General features: G+C 45.9%; 1 protein-coding gene across 1 annotated transcript in view; it reads right to left on the reverse strand.

The window, feature by feature from the left end:
• ST6GAL1 (ST6 beta-galactoside alpha-2,6-sialyltransferase 1) overlaps window positions 1–23309 on the reverse strand; it is an 84737-nt gene that overhangs the window by 18235 nt on the left and 43193 nt on the right. The window contains exon 3 of the mRNA XM_051991822.1: window positions 1258–1902. Coding sequence (XP_051847782.1) covers window positions 1258–1902 — 645 coding nt within the window. The remainder of the gene's footprint in view (window positions 1–1257; window positions 1903–23309) is intronic.

A 23309-nucleotide genomic window follows, 5' to 3' on the forward strand; every position in this document is an offset into this window, starting at 1 on the left:
CATTTTTGTAATGGATGGATAGACTCAGAAAGACCTGGGTCCATGTGCCTTTTGGGAATCCCCGTTTGCAAATAATATCTGCTTGGGAAGAAGCGGGCTGGGGGAGTGTGATTTCATCATCTTTTCTGGATCCCAAAGGGGGAACAATTTTTTTTCTCCTTTGTGCTCCTGCATTTGCCGTGAGGGCTGTTTTCCTGGCTTCCCATTTAGAAAGGAAAAAGAGACACATGACATCACTACCTGCTCTATTACCTTCTTTGCCTTGCCTCACCACTCCCCCCCAACCCCCATGTCTCCATCTCTCTAAGATCATAATTTCCCCATTCACTATTTTCCTTGGCTTGATTCGATTCAACGAGTGATGAAAAACACGGCCCCTGGAAAAACGGCACTGTGTGCTGCGTGCATTCTCTCCTTGCCACCTAAGATCTCGGGTGTTTCATTTCCCTTATGAGTGGCAGAACGCCTCTTCCAGAAACAAGGGGGCACAGTCTAGGAGACGGAGAATTGGAGTGGACTTGGAAAGTCATGAGACACTGAACTCCGAAGCCACTCCAACACTCCTGGACTCAGTTTCCCCATCTGTAACATGAGGGGGTTGGACTGGATGGCCTCTGGCCTTTGAGCTAAGTCAAAACCAATGATCCACGTGGCTGGAGATTTCAGCACGAATCTCCACGTTTTGCTAGGCAGTTCTTATCTCAGCTCAGATCTCCACTTCGGAAGCCTTTCCCAATCCCACTTAAATCTAGTGCCTTCCCTCTGTGATTATCGTCTATCTTTCTGGTTTCACGATCTTGTCTGAACATAGCTGTGTGCATCAGATTGTGAGCTCTTTAAGAGCAGAAGTTGTTTTTACCTTTCTTTGTATTTCCAGTTCCCAGCCCCTTGCCTGGTACACAGTAGGTGCTTAATAAGTGTAAGTGGACTTGATTTGACTTTACTTGTTTCATTCAGCTAAGAGAAGGCCTGACTTACTCGGGGAGTCAGAGCTTACAGGTCATTTTTGCCTCAATTGTTTGCTTCTGTATTTTTCCGGTAGGTTCTACAGTGTGGGAGGTAGGGAGTACCTGAGTCATCACGAGTCCCCACCGCAGGAAACGAAAGCCCTGAGGAAGCAAGTGACTCGCAGAGATCCCACCACCAGGGGCTGAGTCACAATCAGAACCGCTTTCCCTGACCCACCTCCTATCAGAAGGACTCCACCGCCCGAGGTCCACATTCCTAGAGACCAGGCCCCCTTGGCTCAGTGCTCACCTATTTCTTTGCCCAAGTTGGAAGCCTTCAGGGAGCCGGCGGATGACACCACAGCACACGTGCCCAGGCGCCCAAAGGCGTCCCTGATGTTCTTCTGGGGCAGAGAGCTTTCCCATTCGGAGCTGTTGAAGGGGAAGTCCGTGGCCTCGATCATGGAGACTTTCACTCGACTGGCAAGCTGACATAGCAAGGCAGCATCACTGAGCTTCTTGGGCTGACGCTGCCCTTTAAAGGTCACGTTATATTTGTTCATGTGCAAATAGTTCTTCCTGACCTTCTGCAAGCGGGGCGGGAGGTTCTTGGAGGAGCTGTCTTCGTCCCAGACCTTGCCGTCGTACCTCTCGGTCTGGGGCCTGTCCTTGGCGCCACTGGGGACCCTGCTCTCCCTTGGAGAGTCCGCCATCGTGGTTACGTACAGGGGCTTCGGCCCCAGTTTCCGAGCCAGGATTTGCAGGTTCCTGGGCAGCTGGAAGTTTTTTGATTCCAATTTCAGGGACACCGAGTACCCTTTGTTCGATTCGTTCCACACACAGATGGCGAGGAAGAGGACAAAGGCCAGGAGCCCATATATAATCTTTTTGAAGAAGTTGATATGGACCATACTGATGCATACAGTGTCCCTGGGCCCAGCGAAAGAAATCACTCCTAGAAGTTGGAGAAGGGGAAAAAATAATCAAGACACTCTCTGTCACACAGGAACCATCTGTGGTCACCGAAACAAACAGCAGGCTGGTCTCTCACCCCTTATTAAGTAACGGGGAAGAAATGAGAGAAGATGTCAGCCCAGACTTCTGGGGGAGGGAAGGCAGCAGGAAAACAAGAATTAGTGGGTAGTGACAGATGAAAAAAGAAGAAAAAATGAGAACATCATTAAAAACTACACAGAAATAAAAAACAACAAAAAGAAATTTTCAAAGGCATACAGACCAAACAAACCAGGGCAATTCTGTTATTACTTTTATCAAATAGATTTCACTAACACTTTTGGTTTATATGTTGCCTGGCTTTCCATTTATACCTCTCCCTCTCCCTCTTCTCAGAGGGCTATCCCTTTTAACAAAGAACTTTTTAATAGAAAAGAAAAACAAGGAAGGGGAAAATCAGCAATATCCTCTAACATGTCAAAAAAAAAATCTGACAGTAAATGTAATCCTTCACATCTGAGGACTTACAAAGGATGGGAGTGGGAAGTGTATCTTGCCACATCTCCTTTTTAGGATCAAATTTTTTTCTTTGCAATTCGGTCCCATTCATTTTTTAAATTGTTTTCTTTGGCTGTCCTCATTTATACTTTCTATGACCATAATAGAATTGTTCTTGGCTCTTGTAATAGAATCTATCAATTGGTCTACCATCCTCCTTTTTGTTCATCTCTACATACCTGAAATATCAATGTTTTAGATGGCTGTGATGTTGATTTTTTTGGTAATTTGGTCCCATTCGTTTTTTAAATTGTTTTCTTTGGCTGTTTTCATTTACACTTCCTATGACTCTAATAGAATTGTTCTTGGCTCTTGTCATAGAATTTATCAATTTGTTTTCATCTCCACATAACTGAAATATCAATGTTTTAGATGGCTGTGGTGATTTAATTTTTTAAGATAAGGAAATAATATGGCAATTCATGAACCTGCATGCGGCCTCTGGGAGGCTGAGAATTCTTGTTCAGCTGTCATTTGGATTAGATGGCTGATAAGATAGCTTTTGACTTGGAGATTCTAGGATTCCCTGTGAGCTGTAGGGCACTGGCTTTTAAATTGGGAAAGCCTGGGAAAGATCTCAGAAATTTGTAATGACCTTGAGCACTGGAAGAGAGGGTCTGTAAGATCCACTCTAGATCGATCCCATGGCCATGAAGTCCCTTTGAAAGCAGGAGCCTAGGAAGAGGCCCTCATAAAGGTAAAGACACAGAAGTTCGGGATAAGAGCAGAAAGTGAGACCATAGAATTGCTTTCTAAGAAGGCACTGTCCTCTTGCCTTTGTCTAGGTGGGAGACTGGATATGGAACATAATATACTTGGTTGATGAGCTGATTAGGTTTTTTGAATTGGGTTTCTTGCCCTTTCTTTTCTTTGTCTGAGAGGATGGTTCTCTGGGAGGAGGAGGAGAGGGGAGCTGCTATGGGAAATGTAAATCATAGCCAAAAAAAATTCTTTTAAATAAAAATTAAAAAAAGAATATCTTACTGGCAATGCTGGTAGAAACCAATAATCAATGGGACAGCCTTGAACGATCTCCCTAAAAACTGGAATAGCATGCACTTTGTCCATACTTGTTGGGCAACTGGTTGAGTTTTGAGTACTTTGAACCCAAACAGTGTCGGATACCTTTGGTCAGGATTTGCAAGGGCGCCAGAATGGCACCCTTTGGAACTTTTATGCAGTCCACTAAAATTCATTGAATTCAAGCAGCCCCCACTGGGCTTTCTCAGGCCTTCAGGGAAGCTGCCATCTTCTGCATCACTGCATCAGTGAGACTTTTTCCCAGCCTCTTCCCCAGGATCTTCCTCCCCCTGCGGATTATCTCCCATTAATCCTGTCTGAATCTCACTTTTACAAAGGCTTTGCATGGGATTACGAGCTCCCTGAGGATTTTTTTTTTTTTTGCAATGCCAGTCTTTCATATAGTACCAGCACATTATTGTTCAGACTCTCTCAGACCCCATTTAAGGCTTTCTCAAGCAGACATATTGGAGTAGCTTGCCATTTCCTTCTCCAGCTCACTTTACAGATAAGGAAACCGAGGCAGAATTAAGTGCCTTATATCTAGGATCATTCAGGTAGTAAACATATGAGGTTGGATTTGAATTCAGGAAGATGAGTCTTCCTTGGCTCTGTGCCCTGTGGCACCACCTAGCTGCCCCAGCACCTAGTAGGTGCATAATTAATGCTAATTTTTTTCCTGAGGCAATTGGGGTTAAGTAACAGGGTCACCCAGCCAGGAAGTATTAAGTGTCTGAGGTCATATTTGAACTCAGGTCCTCCTGAATTCAGGACTAGTGCTCTATCACTGCTCCTATTAATGCTAGTTTAATAACTGCATAATGAGCTTGGACCAGATGACCTCTAAGAGCCCTACAAATCAGTGATCCCATAGCCTGGATTCAAATCCTGCCTCTGCCATTTATTGCCTATATTACCTTGAGAATAAGTCCCCTCATCTTAGTTTCATCCCTTATAAAATAATTGGCCTATTTGGTTCCATCTGGTGATAAAATTACGGTCTTTAATCCTAAATAGGCCTAATAAGGCTGTCTACCCCACAGGGATATTGCAGGGGAAATGAGATCATGTCTATAAAAATGTTTAGTAAACTATGAAATGTGATACAAAAGTAGAGCAGTAGAATATTCTCATGTCATCATCGCTAGGGTAAACACCAGTCTCTCCAACTCGATTTTATTTCAAAAGCAACATGGCCCAGCCCTGGGAGAGTAAAGGGAAGCCAGGAAAGGGATTCATTCACTTGGTTACTTGGAAGCTGATGGGAAAGTTTATTACTAATTTAAAAAAGACAGTCTGGAAAAGGGGGGAAAAGAACAGACTGAAAATCGCTAGATTCTTAAATTTCTTCCCACTTCTAAAAAGTCCCGCGACTACCCCAATAACGCAGGAGTTTCCAAATACCCAAAGTGTGCCAGGCAAAGAAATACAGCAAAGAGAACTGGAAGCTGCCTTGGGGTGAATTTTCATCAAGAGGCTTGAAATTGAATAAATATCGATAAATGTGGACATATGTTTAGAAGAATCGCACATGTTTAACCTATATTGGATTGATCGACGTCTGGGGGGGCGGGAAGGAGAAAAACATGGAGCACAAGGTTGGGCGAAGATGAATATTGAAAACTATCTTTACGGTAAAATATACCATAAAGATATATATAGATATAGATATATAGATACAGAAACTGAATGAACATGTGACGCTAGGGTCAAGTGTGTTTCCTCTGGGGAAAACGAGATGAAGAAAGGAAAGTGAGAGCACAGTGTTCTCAGGAAGCTGTGAAATTCTATTTTAGAAGAATAGGGGGGAGAGAGGGAGGTCTAGAGTAGTTTTGACAATCGAAAGATGGCCCACCACTGGGAAGACCCAAGGAGACTAGGAGAGTGTGGAATTCTGGGAGGAAGCCAACCAGTTGATGATGTCAAGAACTAGGAATCAGAATGCCCCCAAGAGATGACTGAATCTAAGAGTGGAATTAAGAAAAAGGCCGTAGCTCCTTCTTGTGAACCCCAATCCCACGTGTCCATTACCTGCAGGGGCTAATGCCCTCGGACCAGCAGCGATGTGCTCCTTATCCTCAGGGATGGAGAGGGTTTTCTCTGGAGGCAGCCGGCCTCCCCATCTGGGCCTGGTCAAGTGTCCACAAAGGGAGAGGAGCAGGGGAAAGAGCCCTCGGGAGCCGTCCCGGCCTCTAAGAAGGGGAGGAGGGCCGGAGCTGGGTGGCCCAGGATAGGGCTACAGGTGCCTGCATCAGCTCAGAGCCCAGGGTTAAATATTAATGGCACAGGGTTCCCTCTCGGTGGTTCCTAGTCTTTGGGGGACAGAATTTGCATCTGGCACATCTCCCATCAGCTGGCGGGGCTGATGCAACAAGGAAGAGCCAGATGTAGAGTGCGTTCTCACTGACAGCCAGAGCCAGCCTCGGACTGGGGAAATCCGAGCCGGGTCCTGCCTCGCCCGCATCCCGACTGGGCAACTCTGGGCAATTCATCAAACCTCTCAATGCCCAGGCAACTCCCTGACAGTCAAAGTTCCAACAAGGTGCCACCCTGCCACGGCAGAGGGAGTTTCTTAATTTGGGAGATCCTGATGGGGCAAGCAGGCCTAGAATTAGGGTTAGGTCATCATCCCTGCTGCATGAGCTCCCTAAGAACCTCACAGCAGATCTACACCTCTTAAAAAAAATGCTAATAATATGCTAATGTTTGCAGAGCCCTTGAACTTCTGCAAAGTGCTTTGTATACAGGCTCTTGTCCTTTATTCTCAAAAAAGGCTCCGCCCTACACCTACTGCTTTCTATGTATGATCTCACTGGATCCTCAAAAAAATTTTGTGGGCTAGGTGATTTAAAAAAAAATTTATATATAAATAAAAAAGTAAATAATAATTTGAAAAAATTATAAATAAAATAAAATTTATATATAAATAAAAATGAATAAAAATATTAACATATCACATATTAGCAATATAGAATTATGTTAAATAATTTTAAAGAAAATTAAAATGTTTATTGACTGCTTTTGCTCTTGCGTCATCTACATTTCCTGACGTGTCCTGCCTTCTCTTAAGGAGCCATATTTATAACAATGAACAGAAAGGGCAGGAGTTGGGGGATGGCTGAGCAGAACCAACCAATTGTAAAAGTCTTGATATTTTATGTGATGCTCCGCATCCAGAGTCTCCCACCTCTGCGAAGAAGCAGGAAAAAAAAAAAAAAACGAAACTCCAAAAGAGATCACAGAAAGGGAACACTCATTCTGTCTAGGATTCAATCTATCAAAAGTCGGTGCTACAACTATTCCCATTTTGCAGATAATAAAACTGAGGTTCAGAGCGTTAAAGTGACATGATTGTTGACACCAGTCAGTAAAGAGTATAAAAAAAGGAATAAGGGACTTTCTGACTCCAAGTCCATCCCTCTAACCACCAGGGCACACTGCCTCCCCCAAAGCCACCTTACAACATGAAAGTCAAGACAGACCTCAAAATAAGGCCTTGGGTGCGATGGGAGAAAGCCTGGAGCCTCTGTGACCTGGACTGAAACAGGACCAGTGGAGAAAACAAACGTGAAATTATCGATTTTTGTAGGTCAAAGGCTCAGGGCTTTGAACCCAATCCCATCAGGGTGAAGCAAACTTAAAACTGCCATGTTGGGACAGCCTTCCTTTGATCCATCACCATACACTGACTGAGACTTTCATCCTAAAGGGTGTGGCCATCTGGACATAGAAATAAATACCTTGTCGGGAGAGAGACATGAAGTGCTGGGGTCATCACAGGAAGGTTCTCGGAGGTCATTGAGCCCAGCCTCCATTATTTTACATATGAAGAAACTGAGACCCAAAGAGTGACTTGTATAATAATAATAAGCATCAGCTACAGGATTTGAACCCAGCACCTTTGACTCCAGAGCCCATGATTATTCTCCTATGATGTAAGGTGCGGTCCAGCAGGTGAACGTCCCTCTCAACACCTAAGACAGAACCCAATTCTGCAGAAGGAGGTAAAGCAGAACAGAGGGGGCCAAGATCCTCCCTTCTCTTACTCTGGGCAAAATCAGTTGATTATTATTATAACTAGTAGTAGTAGGAATAATACTATCACAAACCTAAATGGATTATGATAGTAACAGATCAAAATAAAGTGATTAAATAAAATATTTAAATAAAAATGAAAATTATGATAACAACAAGAATACACTCTCAGGTTTACAAAGCTTCAAATATATTATTTCATTTGGTCCTTCTCACAGCAATCCTCTGATGAATGCTATTATTAATTGCATTTTTTTAGACAAGGAAATTAAGGCAAATAGAGGTTCAATGGAGGGAGTGTTGGGCCTGGAGTCAGGAAGAAATGAATTCAAATCTGGCCTCAGACTCTTCCTAGATGTGTGACCTTGGGTATGTCACTTAATCCTATTTGCCTCAGTTTCCTCATATGTAAAAATGAGCCGGAGAAGGAAATAACAAGTTACTCCAGTATCCTTGCCAAGAAAACAGCAAATAGGATTGCAAAGAGTCGGATATGACCAAAGCAGCTGAAGAAAACCAAAAAGACTTGCTGAGGATCACACGGCTAGTTATCAATAAATTAAAGCAGGATTCGACTCAGATCTTCCTGAGCCCGGAGACGCCATGGAATCTGGCTGCCTCTATTAACGCAGATTAAGCTCCTATTTCTCGATAGCTCTTATTTATCACGGCATGGAAGAAGACTTGGCCTTTACATCCTGATTCATATGCCAAGGGGCATCTGTTGTCCAAGCCCGGTCGATGCGAGCAGAGAGAGGAAGAGCCGCTCAAATTTGGACCCTGGGATCCATGAAACAGACAAAATCCGCAAATGACCTTGAGCTTTTCAATGCGGATGGAATTGTCTCTCCTTCCCCAGAATTGGCGCTGATCAAAGGGTTGCCTCATGAGCTATCATCCCCACCTCCCAATCACCTCCTCTACCTTCCAGCTACTCTTTCTGGAAAGATTCACAATGACAAATTAAATACCGAGACAGGACAAGATGGATAGATATTCATATATCTCTCTATATTGATACATAGAATCTCTATAGTTATATATTTTTATATAGATATATTTTTTAATTATAAAAAGTAGTTACTTTGTTCACCTGCATCATAGGGATATTCTGATAAATGTTTAACAATTGATTCTCTTGAAAAAAAAGTATGTACAGTGTAATTTAACGTTTAATCTATCAATAATATTTCTATCACTTTATCTTTAGATAGCCAACAGAATAACAAATTAAGCTCTTATTTGTAGCATTTGTTTCTTTTTGCGTGAAAATGTTCACGCTGAAAATTTATTTTTTTCTCACAATAGTGTTTTATTTTTTCCAATTACACATAAAGATATTTTTAACATTATTTTTTATGAGATTTTGGTTTCCATTTTTTCTCTCTTCCTCCTTCCTTTCCCCTTTCCCCGAGATAGCAAGCAATCTGAAATAGGCTACAAATGTACAATCATATTAAACAGATAAAGATAGATAGAGATGTCTATAGCTATGTGTCTATATCAGTCTATCTCTATATCTACATCTATCTCCGTCTCTGGGTTTCTCTGTCTCTCTCTGTGTCTGTCTTTTTCTCTCTGGATATGTCCCTCTCTCTATCTGTTTCTCTTTATCAAGACTGATCTCGATATAGAGGCAGATAGTGGCTAAGATCCTAGGTTGAGATGATTCCAGGTTCCAGTCCCAACCCAAACCCTGAATAGCTGTGTGATTCGGGGCTAGTCCCTTAATTTCCTATTGTGGAACAGTGACTCTTGGGACAGAGCTTCAAATCCAACCTTGGACACTTCTTATATCTGTAACTTCAGACAAGCCACTTTCTAGCCCTGTGCCTCAGTTTCCCTTGGATGACAAAGATACAAAAGACAGGATGTGCTAAAGCCCAAAGCAATGAGACAGAATTAAGTGCTGCAAAAACTCCGAAGGGGTCAAGCTCAGTTAGGATGGGGGGGGGGGGCAGGGCTGGGGATCTTCTGTCTCCCTCAGTTTTCTACCCTATTAAAGGAGGTGGCTGGTCTACCTGATCTCTGAGGCTTCTTCCGGCTCTAAGTCTGACTTTCAAAGGAACAGGATGAACAATATAAGAGCAACCTCATCATGCTTTGATCTCTTACACTGTTTATTTTCATTTCTGGGAATCATGATTTTCAAAGAACCTTGGGCAAGAGTAAGTCCAAAATGCACAGGGCCCAAGGCCACACTCAGCAGAAAACCGTCTAAAGCGTTAATGGCTCGCTCTCACTTGACCCTCTTCCTCCCAGGCGCAGCCGTTGAAAATCCATTCACATCCTCACTGTAAAATGGACCCTACTCTCGGCCGGCATCCTTCCCGTGCGATTCCCGGTTAAGATTTGTGCTATGCTTGACCCCCCGTGCTGGGAGTTAGGGGATACAGGAGGAGAACAAGACACGGACCCTGGTCCAAAGGAGCTCCATCCGATCCCAATTCTGTCTGCCCCACAGAGTACCGGCCGTGTTGGGTGATGGAGCTGTGTGTGGCTTATAGAAGACCAGGCCCACCTGGGCGTCAGGGGACATAAAAAGCCAGAGCGGTAATAACTCTGCTAAACTCCAGTGACAAGACAGATGGAAGGGCAGCGGGAATCCCAGAGGGCCAAGCTGAGGGGGGGGGGGGAATCTCCCCTCTCCAGCATCTTTCCATCTCTCACAGGAACGGTGTTCCCCTCCCTAACCCCACAGCGCAAGCCAGAGATCCTGGGCCTATGCTCCCGCCCTCCCTTTTGCACGGTATTTCTCCCTGCTCAAGTATTTCTCTCTTGGATTACCATTCATGCATTCTGTAACGCATCTTGCACGTCCTGATTTCTAACACACGACCTCTCCCACATGAGCTCCCCGGAAGAGGGGCAGTGGTTTTTCTCCGTATCCCCTCTGCTTAGCACACAGTAAGTGCTTAATAAATGAGTATTGATCAATTAACTGCAAAACAAAACCCTCCGTCAGGAGCGTTGTATAGAACAGTGTTGTATGAATATGGGTCAAATTAGGTGCTTTCTGAGGTCTCAGATCTGAGACTTGCTGAGCCTGAAATAAGGGGAAAGGGACAAAGGAGGCTAAGAACTCAAGGGTTTCTGGACCATCTACGAACCTCGATTTAATTCTTGTAGCTAAACTGGGCACTGACCAACTGTCCACTGAGCAACGAGTCCCTAGCCTTCTGGAGAAACTGACCTGCATTGACTTTACTGTTCTTGCTATGAACGAAACCTTCAGAGGACCTGCAGCTACAGTCGGGGGTCTCCTTCATAAGATAGATACCTTCAAGGCCCTTTCAAAAGCTATTTAGTCATCTCATCATTGAATCTTAGGGTGGACAAACATCAGGAAATAGATCCGGCCTCAACTTCCCCTTCCAGCTCCTCTGATCCTACGATCTATGTAAATTGGATCTTCCACTGGTGAGAACTAAGGCAAAACCAAATGAAAACGAGACATTTCTCCAGACATAATATCCAGTATAATTTTAGCATCTCTAATCTGATTTTGCCGGCATATCCTGTTGCTGCCCCAAAGCAGGAAATGGACAGAAGTAAATGGGACGGTTTGCCAGGGAAGTTTCATTGAGGAAAGACAATCCACGGCCAGGACTCAGACCAAAAAAAAAAAAAAGCCTTGTGACCACCTGAGCTAGCGAACACTTGGATCACCATGACAAACATGGAGACTTATCAATCAAGAACATCAGTTGTGGAGTACAACAGGGCTGATAAAACACGCAGAGGAAGGAGAGGGGAGACTACACATGACAGTGACAAATCTATGAGAAATGAAGCCTCTGAATGGATTCTAGCCGTACAAGATTCCAGGAGAGATAAGAAAATGGATTTAACTTGATTCAGCCATCCCTGAGTAAGAGAGAGAGCTCTGAACTAATGGCACTTTATGGTCCCCCCGCAATGAAGTGGACCTCAGATCTTCCTCACGCTGAGATGTCCCTTCTGCCAACACCTTGTTTTTATAGGATCTGACACCTAAATATTCAAGAAACATGTTTAAAATACAGAATTTCACCGGCTGACGGGCCTTGCTCTTGAGGGCCAATAATGACGTAGCAGCAGAGGGGTCACAGGCTGGTGAAACATGGGGTTTCTCCGCTAAGCGATCATAAGACAGTCCCCTGTTCTTCTTGAACGAGAGACTTCAGTCCAGAGGCACAAAAATAAGTTGGAGAATTTTGCAGAGCATCAAAGCATCCCACCCAGGCTGGGTTTGGAAGTGGAATTTGAGCAAAACAGGATGGAGATGGCTTTGTCAGCGTTCTCGTGGTTGCGCAAGCGAGTCTCCAGACTTGGTAAACAAGTAGTGAACGTTATATTAAAGTCTGGGGCCCATTCTAAGAATCCGTCTCTACATAATTTATGGAGAATATCAAACGGATAATACTGATTGGAAAAGGATAAGGGCCCAAATGAATTATTTCTCAAGCAAAGCAGGAGGGAAGCAAAGACTCACTGTGCTATGGAGGACACCCTACACACAGACACATGGGTGTACATCCCCCTCCCCCAAACACACACAGAGTAGGGGGATTCCTTAACAACAGAGACTCTGCTATGGCTGGCCCACATGACACCTTCTCCATGGTATCCCAGCCTCCCCTACCCCCCAAAAAGGTGAATAGCAATCCAATCATTCACCTACAAGCATTTATTAAGCCCTTAAAATGGATTAGGTACTGGGAGCTGCAAAGAAATTATTTCCTGCCCTCAAGGAGCTTCTGTTTTAATGAGAGGATATAACCTTCATACAGAGAAGAAAATAAAGGATTTATACAAGAGCAAGATGTAGTGATGGGTGGGGAGAAGCGGACTTGCATAAGAAAAATCAAGCAAACGAAGAAGATAAATCACCCAAGCTGCAACATGTCACTGGATGGCCAACCCTGTTTTTGAGCTGTTTTTGAGCTATTGCATTTGAGTTTGACTCTTTGTGACTCCATTTGGGGCTTTTCTTGGCAGAGATACTAAAGTGGTTTTCCATTTCCTTCTCCAGCTCATTTGACAGATGAGAAAACTGAGGCAAAAAGGATTAAGTGCCTCCCAGAGTCACACAGGTATCTGATGGTAGATTCCCAGCCCACGGCTCCACACACTTTTCCACCTTCAGCACATAGTAGGCACTTAATAAATGCTTATTAACTGACTTACTAGACATCTAAATGCAGGATCACAGGATCCTAAGTTCAGAGCGGGAAGTGACCTCAGACTCCACTCTCATTTTACAAACAAGGAAACCCACCCAATGAAAATGAAATAAATTGTCCCTAGTCACTCTGGTGGTAGGTTTAGAGAGGAGATTAGGATCTGGTTGCTTTGGTACCAAAATCAATACTTTTCCTCTGTAACATCACTCTCCATGAGGAGAATGGGCTGATAGAAGAAGGATCCTAACCAGCAAGAGTCCTGACCACATGAGGCGCTTTAGTTAGTATGGCAGCCATCAGTCTGTTTCCTAAAGCTTATTGAACATGAGCCCCCCCACTTTATGTACCGGGGCGACCACTGGCTCCCACCCCACCCTCTTTCCCTTCCATACTTGAGACTCAACTCGGCTAACCTCTCCGTGAGAGTTGCCCACATTTTCTGTGGCACCCAATTCATTTACTGAGGTAAGAGGGTTTCAACAATTCCAATAGATTTGTAATGGAAAGAGCCATCCACATACAGAGAGAGAAGACTTAACATGGATCAGAACATAGGATTTTCACCTTTTTGTGGTTGTTCTCTGTTTTCTTGATTTTTTTCTTTTTTTTTCCATTTTGAGCTCTTTTTTCTTGCACAGTATGACAAATATGGAAATATGTTTAGAAGAATTGCACGTTTAACTTGCTGTCTAGGGGAGGGGAAAGGAGAGGAGAGAAGCAGAAAATTTTGGCACACAAGGTTTTGAAAAAGTGAAGATTGAAAACTATCTTTGGAAAAAATAAAATATTATTCATAAAAAAACAAAAGAATGTTGCAACAGTGAGACTGAAGGGATATGTGTATGATGAGGTAACTGGAACAGTGTGTGCTAAATAAAGGCCTCCATCAATATTTGTTCTTGCTGATGGAACTGTAGATAGTCCAGGGATGGACAAAGCAGTTGGAAGGGTCATTGACTATACTCTCAGATCTCATGGATCATCAAATCCAGCCTCCCACCTAGTGCACAAACCCTTCTGAGCAATCCTGGCAGCTGTCACTCAGCCTCTCTTGGAAGCCAGCCAAAGAAAGGGAGCTCACTACCTCATCAAGTAGCTACTTTGGTACAAATTACAGTGTTGTTACGTCCTGCCTAATCATTGGTCCTGTAGGATTAAATAAAGGGATGCCTCTTTTCCTTTTCTTTAATTAGGCAAAAATACAATTATGATTTTTAATTTTGTTTTTTTTTGTAATTTTAATCTTATTTATTTATAACATTTTAATTTAAAGTTTTGAGTTCCAAATCTTTTTTTTCCTTTCCCCTTCCTGAGACAGTAAGCGATCAGATATAGGTTATATATGTGCAATTATGTAAAATATTTCTATAGTAATCATTTTACACAAAAAGACTTGAATAAAAGGGGGAAAAAAAAAGACTAAACAACAGCTTCAGTCTGTATTCAATCGATATCAGTTCTCTGGAGGGGGATGGTACGCTTCATCACGAGTCCTTCGGGATTGTCTTAGATCATCGTATTGCTGAGAAGACCTAAGTCATCGAGTGGTGTTACTGTGTACCAGGTGGCCTCTGAGGTCACTTCCAGCTCAGAAGTTAGTGTTCTATATGATCCTGCGTCTGGATGTCTAGTCGGTCAGTCAGTCAATAAATATTTATTGTTTCCTTCTGTAAAATGAAGGAGTTGGGCCCGGCAGACTCTAAGGCCTCTTTTAGCTCTAAATCTATGGTCCTGATAACAAAGAAGATTCAGAGGGCAGAAGGAGACAGAGATGGAGACAGAGAGACAAAGGTGGAGAGACTGAGACAGAGACAGAAAGAGGCAGAAATGGAGAGACAGAGACAGAAAGAGACAGAGATGGAGAGATAGAGACAGAGAGAGATGGGACAGAAAGAGACAGAGACAAAGAGAGAAAGACAGAGAGAGAGAGAGAGAGAGAGAGAGAGAGAGAGAGAGAGAGAGAGCAAGAAAGATCAACAAAGTAACCCATACATCCACCTGGGTCAACAGTGCCCGGTAGCCACAAGTGTCCTACCTCAGTAAAGAAAGGAGAGGTATTCTGTAAATATTTAGAACCTACTGGTACAAATATGATTTAGAAAAGCCATGGCCCCTGCCCTTCTGAAGCTTACAGACTAGGAGACAATATACAGAACAATGACTCCACCGAGTAAAGCGGAACTGAGTAAATGAGGAAGAAAAGAGCAAGAGGCCGAAGAGTCAACGATGACTCTCCCACTCCTGAGCGAGTGGACCTACTGCGTGGGCATCTGTGCTGCTGCCCCGTTTGCTTCTGTCTCCTGGGATCTCTCTCTCCCCGCCCCCTTAAGTCCAGTGAGTTCCTCTGCTGACCATCCCCCGTTGGCCGTAGCCAGCTCTGCCCAGACTGCTTACACGTTGCCTCCCTTGTTAGAGAAGAAGCTCCTTGGGGACAGGGCTGCGTTTTGCCCCTTTCTGTATCCTCACCGTCTGGCCTGGAATCAATGGTGCTGAATAAATGTTTGCTGATTTGGGGGGTTCCAAGCGGAGTTCAGGCCCCAGCTATTACAAGGCCTTTCCCCCCAAAATTGATTTTGTGTCTCTATGAAACAGCTGTTTCCCCCATGGGATGTGGCTCCTCAAGAGACAGCAGAGACGTTTCCATTTTTGGTTTTGGATCCCCAGAGTGCATCCCTGTGCCTGGAACGAAGGAGGCGTTAAACGAGCGCTCTGATTGTGTCCTTCCGGAAGAGGACCCTGACATCAGGGAGGTGATGATGACTGACTGTGATTCCCTCCTGGCCAGGCTGCCTTCTCTCCAAAATAAACGTCCCTCCCTCGCTCTGCAAGCCCTTCTTATAAGATCAAAATTCCCCCCCTGGCCACTTTCCAGCTGCCCCCCCCCCCCATAATTCCAACTTCTCTGAGTTCCTCCAACCAGGACATGCAGAATTGAAAGCAGGGTTATTGTTTCTGGAGGATCCCAGACCTGGTGGCTATCAAGGTGTGAAGGGCCATTTATAGTGCGAGGGGCTCATGAAGATCGCTTCATCTAACGGCCTCATTTTACAGATGAGGAAACTGAGACCCAGAGACAAAACGGGCCTTGCCCAGGGTGAGGGGCCGGCTCCAGGTCCAGGAGGGTTTGGTCTGGATTACAGGAGGCCACTCAAGGCTGCATTTGCTTATCCTTTCCCCCCTTTCCCTCTTACTTTTTGATGTGCTTTTTGCACCTGACCCCTCACCGCCCTTAAGGCATAAAAGTCTCGCTACCTTTCAGGGTCTAACACACTCTGCTCTGGAGTCCGCCCACCCTCCTTCCCCAGGAGAAATCGGGGCCGTTGGGGTTTGGGGGTCAGCGGAAGCCCCTGGGCGTTGCCAATCACCACGGGGGGGTGTAAGGGGGGAGACTAGTGCACCCCGGTCAGTGGCTGGGGAGGAGGCTTTTGCCGAGAGCTGGCCCGACTGAGCTCCGAGCCTGGCACCCGGACGGGACGGCTGCCCCCCAAGTCTGCCCGCTACCGCAGGGCAAGGGCAGCCGCCCAAAGCCGCCCTCTCTGAGGGGCTCTGGAAGGGGACGAGAGAATGAGAACGGGGGAGGGGGGCTGCTGGGCTCCAGGTGCACATGCGCATTAAGAGGCACTGGCGTCTCTCCAAGTGCCCGAGTGGAGAACACACAGCCCGGGCTGGGCGGAGCGGGGAGTTCTGCGGGGCGCCCACGGCGGTGGAGGGGAGAAGAGCCCAGCCAGGCTGTGACTGGGGGCACGTTTCTCTGTCCTCCCAGGTCACCCCACAGGCCTTTCCGGAGCTAACCCGCTGCCGCTCTACAGGAGGACCGGCAACGTCGGACCCCTTTCTACACGAAGTCTCCCCATCTATACCCCCCCATTTGTTTCCAGCACGCATGCGCACACGCAATCAGAGCAGCAATCAGTCTGGTTCATACAGGGCGTTAAGATGCGGGAAGCGCCGCGGTTCTGTTTTCCTTCTCAGGTTTTTTCTTTCTTTCCAGATCCGATTTCTCCCGGGCAGCCAGATAACCGTATAAATGTGTCTGCATATTTGCATTTAACGTCATTAACATGTATCGGTCAACCTGGCACCTGGGGGGGAGGGGGAGGGGGGCAGGAGGGGCACAGAAGGTTCTGCCAGGGTCAGCGCTGAAAAGTTTCCGTGTTCTGTCAATAAAAGGCTGTAATACTAATGAGATCTGGGGAGCACTTTGTAACAGCCCCCCGCGCCTCTGGGAAGCAGGTGCCATTATTGTTACCACTATTTTTGGCCCGAGATCCTGCTCAGTGGGAACTGTCTGAGGCCGTATTTGAACTCGGATCCTCCGAGTCTGTCACCGCGCCCCCTAGCGGCCCCCACGGGCTGCCACGGGCCTCATTTTGCCCTTGGGCGGGACCGCGGGGCTGCGGGTGTCTAAGGCAGGATCCGCACGCAGACCCTTCCTCCACAGCCGCCCGGGGGCAGTTCCAGTCCTGTGGCTCTGCCACCGCTCCCGGCACCCCCCGGGGCACACCCTGGGCTCGGGGAAGGCCGGGAGGTCAGAAGTGGCTCCGAGGCCGGGGGCACCTGGTTCCAGGGGGCAAATGGAAGAGGAAGAGCCGGGCCGGGGGCGGGCAAGGAGCGGCCCCTTGGGCTCGGTCCCTGTCTGGGGCTGGAACGGGCGGGGGCGGGGAGGGCCTCCGAGGGCGGCAGGGATCCAGAGCGGGGTCCCCCCCCCAGCCACTGACCTGCGGGAGCCCTGGAAGAAGGTCCTGCTTCCCTCGGCTCCTCTCCGAGTGTCTCCGGCCTCTGCAGGCTGACCCACCAATGGCGGCCGGGGAGGAGGCCTCCTGAGCCAGGTGCAGAGCCCGGGCAGGCGGGGCTCCTCGGGGCAACGAAGGCCTGCGGTTAAAACACATCCCCAGGCCTGCAGCCTCCAGGTTAACCCTTCCCCGCCAGAGCCGAGGCTCCCTGGCAGAGCTGCGCTCAGGGCGGCCTCCCGGCCTCCACAGCCTCGAAGGAGCTAAACCAGGCGGCGGAGGCCCACCAGCCCGACCCCAGCCTTTACAGAAAAAGAAACCGAGGCTGGGAGACTTCTCCCTCAGCCAGGCAGCGTAGGCCGGGCATCCCCTTCCAAGCTGGAGGGGATTCCGAGAAAGAGCAAACGCCCGCGGCTCGCAGGGGAGGAACCCAAGGGCAGGCGGGGAGAAGGAGCCGTTCAGGCACAGAGATAAGCAGGAGCAGGGCCAGATCGTTCCGCTCCCCCTCGTGTCTCCGCCAAGGGGAAGGGAGCCTTTCCTCTTTTTTTATTTCATTTATTGACTTTAATTAAAGCTTTTCATTTTCAAAACGCATGCATGATGCAAAACCTTGTGTTCTAAAGCTTTTCCCTCCCTCTCCCCTAGATGGCAAATAACCCAATATAGGTTAAACATGTATAATCCTTCCATACAAATTTCTACAATCCTCCCGCTGCACAAGAAAAACAGACCAAAAAGGTAAAAAAAAGAGAAAGAAAACAAAATGCAAGCAAAGAGCAAGAAAAAGAGTGAGAGTGCTGTGCTGGGACCCACCCTCCTTCCCACAGTTCTCTCTGGGTACAGATGGCTACCTCCGTCACAAGATCGTTGGAACTGGCTGACTCCCCTCATTGTGCAGAACTGATCAGTGTGTGACCTTGGATAATGATCCGGGAGCGTTTCCTTAACTGGGGGCAGTCTGCAAACGTTTATTAAACATCTACTAGAAAAAAATAAAAAACAATAAAAACTAAAATAAACACATACAAGGCCAGGTACCAGGGAGACAGAATCAAAATGAAAACAAGTTTTTACCTCAAGAAGCTTCCTTTCTAATAGCAAAAGCAATATGCGGGAACGTGTGCATGAAATGGAAAAGATTTTACAAATAATTATGATGATTTTGGAGGGCAAAGCCCTGGCGTCTGGGGGGGAGGGGATCAGGAAAGCTTTCCCATAGACAGGAACCATGGAGACACAACTGAGGTCTTGGTTGAGTTAGCACCATGGCCAACACCCTTATTTTGTCTGCTGGACAACGCCTTGGATGAAAATGGTGGGGCGGAAAAATACGAGGAGTGATAATGGTCGGTTTTTATAAGGTTATGTTTGTCATCTAATGAAGGAAAAGGGGACTATGGGAGGGAAGAATATCTTCCCAAATACAAAATAGTGAAACTGAAAATACAGTAAAGCAAAATGAAGAATAGAAGGGGTTTTGTTCCTCAAAGGAACACAGAGATGGTCTTGAAATGACGCTAAATGAGTGAAAAATGAAAATCAGGTGTTGGCAAAGCGGTGGTGAAACGTTGCCATAGAAGGTATCCGTTCCCTGTGGGGGAAGAAGGCTGCCTGCACGACTGCCACAGTGGCAAGCATGCTCTCCCGCTAGGTACCACGACAGGCCCTCGGCAGCGCCCGGCCGGGAAGGCTGCATCTAATCACCTCTCCCTGGAACCGGCCACATCACGGCCCGCCTGTGCCTGGAACCAAGCCCGTTTTCAGAAGTCTCTCTCTGAGTTTTTACCGACATCATAAATTCAAACGAGTTAATTCAATATAGCCCTTGTCACTTCTGGTTCCGTGGAAATGTTGCTCAACACTGAAGGCTGTAATTTTGATAGAAATCAAAACCATATTTGCACAGTGCCTTCTGAATACGGTCCAAGGGACTCAAATCCTGGACCAACTTGAATGTGAGTAAGGATTGCCTTTAAATGCAATTGCCAAGCTTTTTCACTTAGTCTGATGCAAGATAAATATGACATTCTCAATTCTCCCATTCTCAAGGGTGTGAAGGAAGTGAGAATAAATAGCTGCTTTCTGATTCTGGGACTTCCAGGTGGGCAGCACAAGCTGGAGACTGATTTGTAAAAAAAAAAAAAAAATCAAGGAAAAACAAATCCCCCGAGTCTCCCAGAGATCCATCCTGGAGACACAACAGTTGCCCTCCAATGCCAAGCTCTAGCATATGAAAAGAAATTACTCATATTCTGCTTAGTGGAACAGAGACAAGTGTGAACAATGAGGCTAAATAGCAGACTTCGGCTCAATATAAACAAAAACTCAGCCCACGAAAGCTCTCCAAAGTCAGAAAGAGCTACCTGAGTCGCAGCATCTCCCCTACCAGAGGATTGCAGGCGGAGGGAGAATCTACGATGATCAGAGATGTTAGAAGAGGATGGACGTTCAAGTCTGGATTGGATTAGCTTCTTTCTACCATCTCTTCCAAATCTTGGATGCTCAGATTCTCTATGTAACCCAAGAGCAAGAGATAATGGAAAGGATAGTGCCTGAGGTTCAAGGACCTCTTCTGGTGTTTGGAGCACAGGCTTCAGAGGCAGAGGGTAATGGGTTCAAAATTGACCCCCGGTATGGCACCTTGGGACCCTAAGTTGACCCTCTCCCCCTTTTCCACGTCTTGGTTTCCAAATGTGTAATGGGAAGAGGTTAATCTACCCTGAAATCCTTTCATCTATGATGCCCTGATGTGGACTGAACTTCCAGAACTGCCTCTAATTACTTGTATGACCTTAGAAAAGTCACAACCTTTGTGGGACTCAGTTGATTCACAGGTTAGTTGAGGACTAAATGGCCTCCATGGCCTCTGAGGGCCCCTTTCAGGTCTGGATCCGGCATTCTGTGATCCCTCAAGGCAGCAGATAAAGGGAAAGACATCGGAGATGCAAACTTTTTTCCCCCCCATTTTAATAGGCTTCCATTTGTTTTATAATTTGCTCTATAGTTTAGTATGAGAAACAGAAGTAAAATGGGAATCAAGTGCATTAAGTTCTGGGCCCATCTGGGCCAAATTTTGTCTCCTTGAATGAATTAATCCACCTCTCAGGGACACAGTTTCCTTACCCATAATACTCAAGGGAGAGAAGCAGACTAAATGATGTCTAAGTTCTCCTCCACTTGGAACATTCCATGGGGTCCACTTGCATGTTTAGGGAGCCATGGATGAAATGTGATCTAGAATTCTTTAGCTGGGAATGTAGTGTTTTCACTGTGCTCCGGTGGCCAGTGTGGACAGTCCGGGCTCATACAAGCCTCTAGGGAAACAAGTCCAATCTATGCTAAGATAAGAATTTGCAATGATAAAGCCTGTTCTCCAGCTAGAATCTGTCACTCTTACCCTGCTCAGTTCTCAAATGCTGTTATTTTCCCATCTGTAAAGAGTCGTATTTAGAAATTAGCAATGTTGTTTATCTTCACTCTTTAATTTTCTTCTTTACTAATAATGTAGAGTTTTCTCTATTTGTGTATGTAGACAAGGACTCCCCCAGTAGAATGTAAGATCCACGAGGGCGGCCATTATTTCCTTTTTCTCTTTCTTGCTTCAGCAGAGTGCTTGACTCATAGAGGGGATGTAACAAATGCTTTTCAATTGACTAATTTTAATTGATATGGTATCGGGAAGATCTGAGGTTGAATGCAGCCTCAGACACGTACTAGCTGCGTGACCCTGAGCAACTCACTTTATCTCTTTCATATTTAGTGCCCTTATCTGTGAAATAATATGAGCATCCACCTCACCTGGTGGTAGTGAGGATCACAGCCTCCATCAGCGATTACTAGCAGGCCCACATCACTAAAAAAAATGTTGGTGCTTTTCTGCAGATCTGTTCTTTTGAATGGTGGAGGAGGACTAGGCTTTAGAATATGCATCTCAGGGTCCAGGGAGAGACCCAGACGCAGTCCAATTACAGGCAAGGTCCCTGAACCAGCCTCGGGTGTTCGACACCTGGTAATGTATGCAAAACAAAAGTGACCTTAAAAGGGACTTGCTGGGGCAGCTGGTGGCACAGTGGATAGAGCATCAGCCCTGAAGTCAGGAGGACCCGAGTTTAAATCTGGTCTCAGACACTTAACACTTCCTGGCTGTGTAATCCTGGGCAAATCACTTAACCCCAATTGTCTCAGAAAAAAAAAGGGGGAAGAAGAGGGACTTGCCCACTTAGACGTATGCAAAGTACAACATAATGGAGCCTAGAGGAGGATGCAAAGAATACACTGTGTCAGGCAGAGACATTTGGGATAAAATTCTATTATGAACAAGAAACAGCCTGAGGAACGACTTGCCAACAAGCTAACTCTCATCACTTCCTTCCTTGACTAACCCAGAATCCTTTGCACCCCAAAAGGACATAAAAACAATAGAATTTCACATAAGAACTTCACGCTGCTGGGTACACAGAAACAACACGCTCAGCCTGGATCAACAGCAGCTGTGTCAGCTCAAAAGGATGAAAGATAACATTATTGTACCATGTAGCAAACTACAAGGTCAGTGAGCCAGTAGTGTGGTGGGGCAGCTCCCTCAGAACCGATACAACCTCAGGCACACAGTGTTCAGGGCTAGCGTGGTGTTGGTCCATCCCGTGTTTTTCCTGACCCAGTTATGTCCAGATTAGTGTATTCAGTCCCAGGGACTTCAGCACAGATATTGATAAAATGGTCCAGCGAAGGGCAGACAGGATGTTGAAGGACAGCAAGATAATTCCCTATTAGATTTGATTGAAGGAACTGGAAAAAACGGGGGGGGGGGAGACGAGATAGCTGTCTTTAGCATCTGAAGGGCTGTCTCCTGGAGGACAAATAAATTAAACTTGCTCTACTTGATCCCAAAAGGCAGAAGTAGGCGTGAGAGTCAGCAGTTTCCAAGAGGAACTTGGAAAACTCAATGCAACTCAATACAAGAAAAACTTCCTAATCCTAAGAATTGCCCCAATGATGGATGGCCTATCTTGGGAGGTCGTGTGTCCTGCTTGCTAGAGGGCTTTAAGCAAAGACTGGATAACCCCTTCTGGGGAATGGTATAAAGGGAAATCCTTCTTTCTCATCCATTGATGGTGGATGGCTTCATCATCATAAGGACCCTTATCTAGCAATACTGAGTGGTCTTTTTAAAAAATTTTTTCTGAGGCAATTGGGGTTAAGTGACTTGCCCAAGGTCACACAGCTAGGGAGTGTTAAGCTCTGAGACCAGATTTGAACTCAGGTCCTCCTGACTGCAGAGCTGGCTCAGAACGCCTGTGCCAGCATGAGCTGGGTATGGGGTGCCATGCCGGCCATTCTGGTCACAGCCCTCCCTCATAGTAGCTGCTGGTTGTTTACCATGGCTCAGAGATGGGCACCCAGCTGAATGTCATTGAGCCCATCCATTTTTTTCCATGGTTCACCAAAGGCCATGTCAGCACCAGGGCCAGAGCCTTGCTTACTGCTCTCTGATAGCTTCCACAGAGACAATACCCACAAGCCCTAGTGTCACAATACTTTCATCACCCAGTTAGGTCTGGCTCATATTTTCCTCGAGGACAACAAAGTAACTTTTTGCAGCGTACTGTTATAACTTAAGCCCTTATTTGTTTTTTAATTTCCTTCCCTTATTAAGAGTAAAGAAAAGTTTCCTTTATCTACCATTTGTACCCAGTATTACAACATCTCTGTGGCCCCGACCTTCAATCTACCATCCAGCCTTAAAAATCTGTTATTCTAATTTAAAAACCAGTTCAACAGGACCTTAGAAATGTTGTTTGTCCCTCCCACGTCTTATCACCCGTGGCTCTCATCCAGAAATGCGCAGGCTATGCCCATGTTGTTTCTGATGTATTCTAGTCCCCAAAGCCCAGAAAAAT

Source organism: Antechinus flavipes, chromosome 4, assembly GCF_016432865.1.
Source record: "Antechinus flavipes isolate AdamAnt ecotype Samford, QLD, Australia chromosome 4, AdamAnt_v2, whole genome shotgun sequence".
Taxonomy (NCBI): domain Eukaryota; kingdom Metazoa; phylum Chordata; class Mammalia; order Dasyuromorphia; family Dasyuridae; genus Antechinus; species Antechinus flavipes.